The 7735-nt window shown below is 40.6% G+C and overlaps 1 protein-coding gene across 3 annotated transcripts in view; it reads left to right on the top strand.

Annotated features, from left to right (window-relative positions):
* The first annotated feature begins 766 nt into the window (after positions 1-766).
* LOC105502624 (chromosome unknown open reading frame, human C12orf66) overlaps positions 767-7735 on the top strand; it is a 37850-nt gene continuing 30881 nt past the window's right edge. Inside the window, exons 1-2 of one of the 3 annotated variants that reach the window (XM_011929227.1) lie at positions 767-895; positions 6942-7227. In XM_011929227.1, the coding sequence (XP_011784617.1) occupies positions 820-895; positions 6942-7227 (362 nt within the window). In that variant the 5' untranslated portion in view covers positions 767-819. Of the gene's footprint in view, positions 1055-6941; positions 7228-7735 lie in introns of all 3 variants that reach the window. The other 2 variants (XM_011929225.1, XM_011929224.1) reach the window with 2 other exon arrangements.

The raw sequence follows: 7735 nt of genomic DNA, 5'->3' as shown, positions 1-7735 counted from the left end.
GGGGTTTCACCGCGTTAGCCAGGATAGTCTCCATCTCCTGACCTCGTGATCCGCCCGTCTCGGCCTCCCAAAGTGCTGGGATTACAGGCTTGAGCCATCGCGCCCAGCCAAAAAAGGTAACTTTTTAAGGAAGGTGAATGTAGTTTGGGCCAGGGGCTCTGCTTGTTAGCTGCTGGGCTAACACAGACCCGGGAGAACTAGAACGGGATACAGGTGAGAGTTAACCGACGGTGTGTGATGTGACGAAAACTAGGCAATGGTGACGAAATTAACCTTTACCCTTCAGTCTTCTAACCTCAGCAAATCACTTCCCTGAGTTGGTGTAGAAGCTGGCAGGGCTGACTAGAGTCCCTGCTGTGAGTGTGAGCACAACTCCAGGCACTTCCCCATCTCCCAGCCGGCCCAGCGAGGCGCCTGGCGAGCCCAGGCCAGATGTTCTGGCCAGAGTTGACGTCACGTTTGCATGACGTCACCAGCGCTGACGAACCTCACAGGGAGGGGCCTATCAGCTCACCTCAGAGCGCAGGCAACTCCTTAGAGCAGGGAACTGGCCGCCTCCCGTTCTACCCTGAGGGTCCGAATAGTCAGAGCTGTAGGAGCCCAAGCGCCGAAGGAGCTCAGGAACCGCTACCTCCCTCTTTCCTTGGTCCTTATCCGCGTCTTCTCTAAGACCCAGGAGCGGTCCCGGCGGCGGCGCGCTCACTAGCCCGCCTTGGAGGCGGTCACGCGCACGCACGCTTGTGCGCAAGCCCGTTCCCTCAGAACCCGGAAGTGAGAGGCCGAGGAGAGCCACGTGGGTCGAGCTGGGGCGCAGCTCGCATGGGGGAGTCTATCCCGCTGGCCGCCCCGGTACCGGTGGAACAGGCGGTGCTGGAGACATTCTTCTCTCACCTGGGTATCTTCTCTTACGACAAGGCTAAGGACAATGTGGAGAAGGAACGAGAGGCCAACAAGAGCGCGGGGGGCAGCTGGCTGTCGCTCCTGGCGGCCTTGGCGCACCTGGCCGCGGCCGAGAAGGTCTATCACAGCCTCACCTACCTGGGGCAGAAACTAGGTACCTCCGCCCCGCCCCCCGAGCCCCTTGAGGAGGAAGGAAAGGGGGTATATTGCCCAGTCGGCAGTGGCTTGGGTTTCCCGTCTCTGTGTCACTTCTAATCGCAGGCTCGACTCGGCATTCCCAGGTCTCCTCCCACCGTTCCTTTCCTTCCCTGGGCTTCCAAAAGCCCCGCCCACCGGCCTGCGCTGCTGATAGATTGGCGAACTGGGTAGATGCTCTTTGCAGGGCTGTGACCCAAACCGAAGGGTTTGCCCCTTTGCCTCGTGCATGGATTGATGTCACAAGTGAGAAGTTAATCAAACTTTGTCTTCATTGTTTTAATTAGTGACGCTGCAGCCAGAAGAGCAAAACTTTGCAAAACAACCTAGTTTTATTACGGAACACTGTTGTGTGGCCTCTTAAGGTTAAGGCCCGAGAGTCACCTTTGGAGTCCTACCCCGTCTTCATAGTCCCCCAATACATATTTAATGACTAAAGTAACAAATGAATACTGGGCAGGAAAGGCAAGAAATATGCCTAACACTAGTAAGAGGAGATTTAAGGGGAAAATGGTAAACACTCTTAGCACCTCATGTACATCTTGCCTCTGAAAATAAGATTCAAGAGCTGATTCAACTTATTTTTACTAGTAGAAGCAATAAGTATAAGTAGATGAGCAGGAAATAATAGATGTAAAAGGCATGAATTATGCATACAAAATAATATTACTGCTTAATTATAACAAATAAATATATTTGAATCCTAGGGATTTTAGAGTCAGTACTTGACCTATTTTAGACTCTTCAGTTTTCAGAAGCATGAGGGCTGATGTGAGTGAAGGACACGTATATAAAATACAGAGAATAGAAATGTAAAATTGGGGTAGATTTCATTTTGATCCACCGCCCCCGTTCCCTAACCAGCCCCCTACTTTCCTTGTATTGCCTGAAGGTGACCATGTACGTCTTACTGAGCTTTCAGTAAACACTCAAGGGACAGGTCTTCCTGAGATCGTAATTGCTGTAGCAAGTATGTTGATTTATACATACTTACTTAGTATGCTAATTTATTAGCAGAAACTGGTCAGATAGTTTCACCTTATTTTTTTCTCCCCTTTTTACAATGGCATTTCTCACAAATTTGCAGTTGCTGCTATGGTGTTATTATTTCCCTTTCTATAGATTAGCGAATTATATATGCAGTTGTGTTGGGTAGATGATAGAGTCCAAACCAAAATATCTGCCCTTGAACTGTCAGATTGAGTTTGCGTTCATATAACTTATTAAAAATGTATGAAAATTATAATTTATGTATATCTACATATATATGTTTTTTATGTATGTGAAAATGAGGTGGATTCTAGCTGTAATACTGAAGGCAGGTTATATTTAGGCAGTTTTAGTTGTTTTTAGACTCCCCCACCTCAAAGAATGGTGACTGATTCAAGTGCCATGATTCTTTGCTTTTTCTTTTTTTTTAATTAACTTATCCATGGGAATTTGATGAAAGCTGTGTACTCACTCTCCAGAAAAATATATATGTACATATAATTTTGCATATAACCTGAGTGGGTTCAGTTGAATTTTCTAAAGTCTATTTATTGACTCCATTAAAAAAAATCTGATACTCTAGTTTTAAGTTGAATGAGTCAGGTTTTTATGTAAACAGAACTGGCTGCCTGTGTGTAAGAATATGTATATAAGATCTTCACTGTCTCTGACTTGGGTTCTGTAAAGTGGTCCTCAATTTGTAAATTGATTAGTTCTGCTTGAACCCCAGCTGGCATGGGTGAGCATGAGGGCTATGCCTTGAAACTGATCTACACAACATTTGGTTCTGTGAAACATGCCCAGGCACTGTTAGGTTCCTAGATGGGCTCCTCACTTCTGAGTAAATATACTGAAAATGGTATATTTAATGCTTCATAACTTATTAACACATAAACACAAGTTCCGGAATTTAAATTTTATCTTAGCACTTATTTTTTTGGTACTGGAGTGTATATGATATCAGTGTGCTTACAATATGACTTCACAGTTATCAGGTTTACTGTCTATTTTCTTAAAAACTTAAGAAGAAAACTTTAGTGTTGCCATTTAAAACATTCCCATGTTCTCCAACTACTTTGCTCATTAGAACATTTATACAGTTTTCTTTAGAAAGCAAAACAAAAAGTTTATGCATGCGTTTAAAAAATTTAAAACATAATTCTGAAAAGTTTTTTTTAGCCTTACTGAGATATAATTGATAATAAAATTATATATATTTAAGATGTACAACTTGATGTTTTGATGTATATATAAATTGTGAAATGATCACCACAATCAAGCTACTTAGTATATCCATCACCTTACATAGTTTCCTTCCTTCCTTCCTTCCTTTTCTTCCTTCCTTCCTTCCTTTCTTCCTTCGTTCCTTCGTTCCTTCGTTCCTTCCTTCCTTCCTTCCTTCGTGTGTGTATTGTGAGAATACTTAAGATATCTACTCTCCTAGCAAATTTCAAGTAAAAAGTGAGTCTTTTTTTTAACCTCTTTTATGGATGGTGTTTATTTGAGGCCTTAGCAGTGAATCCTGATTAAAGAAGCAAGCAGGGCCTTTAGACAAAGGATAGACCTTGACAGGGAGGTTTCTGTTCCTGTCTTGATCCTGTTACTGAAAAACTTCAAGTAGGGCCCTTATCTTGGTTCCTTCTCTTTCCTTTAAGAGAGAATAATACCTATTTGGGGAAGGATCAGTGATTAAAATATGCTGACTCAATGCCTGTGGAGAATTTTAGAAGGTCATACTTTTCTTCTCTTGGTTTCATTACTGGAGAGTTTCCTCAACCTTGGGTTGCTGAAATTTAGCATAGTAGAAAATGACTTAACTTGAGAACTGATGTTTAAAAATTATTATTAGCAAGAAGTTGGAGAATAAAATGCCCAAGATGTTTTACACATTCCTTTGATACACTTAAAATTTCATGATATGAGATAAACTGTTGAAATATTGAGAAATTATGAGCATTTATAACTAGAGCCTTCTAGAAATCATTCAGAGTAATCATATTTTATAAATTCAAAATATTGAAAAGAGAAAGAAGTTGAATGTTTCTGATTCCTTGTTTTCCAGCACAAAACCCCATTGGATATTCCAAACCAAGATAGTGAACAGATAGGATTGGGTTCCTGAGAGATTTGAGAAAAGAGAACTGTTTGAAAGAAATGTGTTGATGGTCTATCTCTTCCTTGTAGTAGTTTCACTTTACTTGGTTTCACATACTGGTGATTAGCATTTATCGATAAGCTTTTAAAGGTATTCTTTGTATTTATGTAGTGTTTCCATTCCCCCAGATAAGGGTAATCTGATGAAGTTAGGTATCCTTTTTTTTCTCCTCCCGTAAGTCCTAGAGACAGATGATATCCCTTTTTCAATGCGAAGTTAAAATTTTCACCAAGGCCACCCTGTTTGACAGTACTAGATAGCTATTCTTTTTGTAGTACTTGAAGCTCACAGTTCACCACAGTTTCAGAAGCTCAATTATGTATTATTATTAGGAGTTTTAAAAGATGTATCAGTTATAAGTAGAAGGGAAACGGATTAGTGTTATAGAATATATGCTTTGTTCCAGGCACATTACATACATACATACAAATGTTGTTTCATTTTGTTTTTTTATCTCTATCACCAGTTTTATGTTAAAAATGACAACTAAAGCTCAAAGTGGTTCAGTAGTTTGCACGTCAACATAGTCTGTAATCGTGGGAGCTGGAGTTTGAAACCAAGTCTTTCAGACCTCACAGCTTTTGGGTTTTATATGACACTCTTATTACCCTCCTAAGCTGAGAGGTTTTATCCTAGATGTGGGCACAGAGGCCTATTTATGTTGTACCCTTCACTCTACAAAATCAGCAGAACTAAACTGAATATTGGTATGGGAGGAAGGCAAACCCTGCAGGGAACAGTTCCATATGGGATATTGGTGTCACAACTGGTCCACCTGTACCAGTTGGTGTTAGTTGGAGAAATGATATGCCAGCTACTCAATCTGTTTGAAACAAGCTTGTCCAACCTATGGCCTGCGAGCCACATGCAGTCCAGGATGGCTTTGAATGAAGCCCAACACAAATTCATAAACTTTCTCTTTTTTTTTTTTTTTTTTGAGATGGAGTTTTGCTTTGTTGCCCAGGCTGGAGTGCAGTGACACGATTTCGGCACACTGCAACCTCTGCCTCCCAGGTTCAAGTGATTCGCCTACCTCAGTCTCCCAAGTGACTAGGATTACAGGCGCCCACCACCATGCCCGGCCAATTTTTTTGTATTTTTAGTAGAGACGGGGTTTCACCATGTTGGCCAGGCTGGTCTCGAACTCCTGACCTCGGGTGATCCACCTGCCTTGGCCTCCCAAAGTGCTGGGATTACAGACGTGAGCCACCATGCCCGGCTAAAGTTTCTTAAAACAGTATGAGATTTTTTGTACGTTTTTTTTTTCTCATCGGCTGTGGTTAGTGTTAGCATATTTTCTATGTGCCCCAAGACAATTCTTCTTCTAATGTGGCCCAGGGAAGCCAAAAGATTGGACACCCCTGGTTTAGACAGTATATTGGAAAAACACTTTTCAAAGTATCAGTAGTTTGGGGTTCAGAAATAAGTAGGGTAACCAACTGTTCAAATTTGCTCAGGGCTGAGGGATTTCTAGGATGTGGGACTTTGTTTTAAAACCTTATAAAGATTTCCTGAGAAGCTAAACTTCTAGTGCTAAAACCTGGAAAGTCCTGGTTTAGGACAAGTTGGTTGCCCCAGTAGTAAGGGAAAGAAGGTTCATTTCTTGAAACATAAACCGAGCAATGAATTAAAATCAATATTGTGAAATGGTTCATTTATTAAGAGGATGTTTTACAATGCCTTGATAAATAATTTTTATTCTTAATTATAGGTATATGTTTATAATAGTAAATTAATTGAAGAGAAAATGTAAACTCTTGTCCATCTCTGAGATTTTTTTATATATTCCTAGAAATCACTGTTTTAAACCTGCCCTGTTCCTTTTCATTTTCGTAATATCTTGCCTCTGGCCCTTTGGTGGGTGCAGAATTGCTTGAGGAAACATCCATGAAGCTGGCTCTATAATTAGAAATATAATTGGTCATGTATAACTATAGAAGTGAGTAAATGATATCTATGCCATCTGATCCTTTTTAGCTATGAAAAGATGTTTTTGGTTTTATTTTTTGATGATTTCCTTTGGAGCCCCCTAGTTAAAGCAGCGGTTATTTATAATTGGTTCCTGGTCTTAATAATTCACAGTGTGGTGCGTATTATTTATAACATATAGTGTCAGTCTGTCAAGAGTGCTAAGATTTTCTTTATTCTCCTGGGATCCCAGTAGTCTGTTTTCTTGCATAGAGGGAATATATATGTATGTATGCAATTTTCTGGTATGATCTAAAAGATAAGATTCAAAGGAAAATACAACTCTAAAGCAGAAACAAAAAATTGTGCCATATCAGGAATAACAATCATGTTTCATAATTTGTGTGTTCTTTTGTTTTGAATACATCTATGTTAAAGGTAGCCTTTTTAGTTCCAGTTGGTGTTATTTGCTAGGTTAATTATGCTCTGGAGTAAATCTGAATCCTCATTGAATTGAGTTGGGGGAGAATTGGTACATGGGTAAGCAAATTGTACACAGGTCCATTGCTATAGTAATGAATTCTATCAGGTATTCGTTTAGCTTTTTCCTTAGGGAAATTATGAATCATAAAGTATTGATTTATATCTCAATCATAGGAGACAGAGAATATGGTAGATGAAAACTTATGGAGCTCAGTGGGTTTGGATTCTTTGCTTTTGGATGCTGGTAGGTGTTTGATACTTACAGTTTCTCCTTCTTACTTGTCATGTGCTTATGTCTTTTGGCTACCAGGGGGCCAGTCTTTCTTCAGCAGGAAGGATTCCATCCGTACTATCTATACTTCCTTACATAATGAGCTGAAGAAGGTGGTGACTGGCCGTGGTGCCCTGGGTGGGACTGCTCCTCACGTAGAAGAACTCCTTTCCCACCTGTCAGAGCAGCTCTGCTTCTTTGTTCAGGCTCGGATGGAGATCGCAGACTTCTATGAGAAGATGTACACCCTCAGCACACAGAAGTTCATCAATGCTGAAGAACTCGTTGGCCTTTTGGATGCCATCCTGAAAAAATACAGCTCCAGGTCAGTGTGGGGAGGAGGGAGGGAGAAAACGTGGCTGTCCTATTAATCCCACACAAGCTCAAGAGTTTTTCTCCACACTGTTAATGAAAATCTGTGATGAAATAACTGTGAAATAAATAACTGGATTACATTTTGTGCATATTCATTCATCAACAGGTATACATTAGGCACCTTCATTGGTCTTATTAACACTATACTGGCTGCTAAGCCATAGCAAAAGACCGAGAATGAAGTAATCATAAAACTTGTATTATAACTGATTTTGCTGCTTAGGAAAGAGTTCATACAACAAGAGAATTGTATATAAAATAATAGGAATTTCTTTTTTCTGGAAACCAAATTGTAACATAGTAAAATAATATGAATCTCTCTCTCTGTATATGTGTGTGTGTGGGTGTGTGTATATATATATTTTTTTTTTGAGATGAAATCCCACCCTGTTGCCCAGGCTGGAGTGCAGTAGCACGATCTCAGCTCACTGCAACCTCCACCTCCTGGGTTCAAGCAA

Source organism: Colobus angolensis, unplaced genomic scaffold (assembly GCF_000951035.1).
Source record: "Colobus angolensis palliatus isolate OR3802 unplaced genomic scaffold, Cang.pa_1.0 Scaffold80, whole genome shotgun sequence".
Taxonomy (NCBI): domain Eukaryota; kingdom Metazoa; phylum Chordata; class Mammalia; order Primates; family Cercopithecidae; genus Colobus; species Colobus angolensis.
This window is presented reverse-complemented; position numbering and strand designations above follow the sequence as displayed.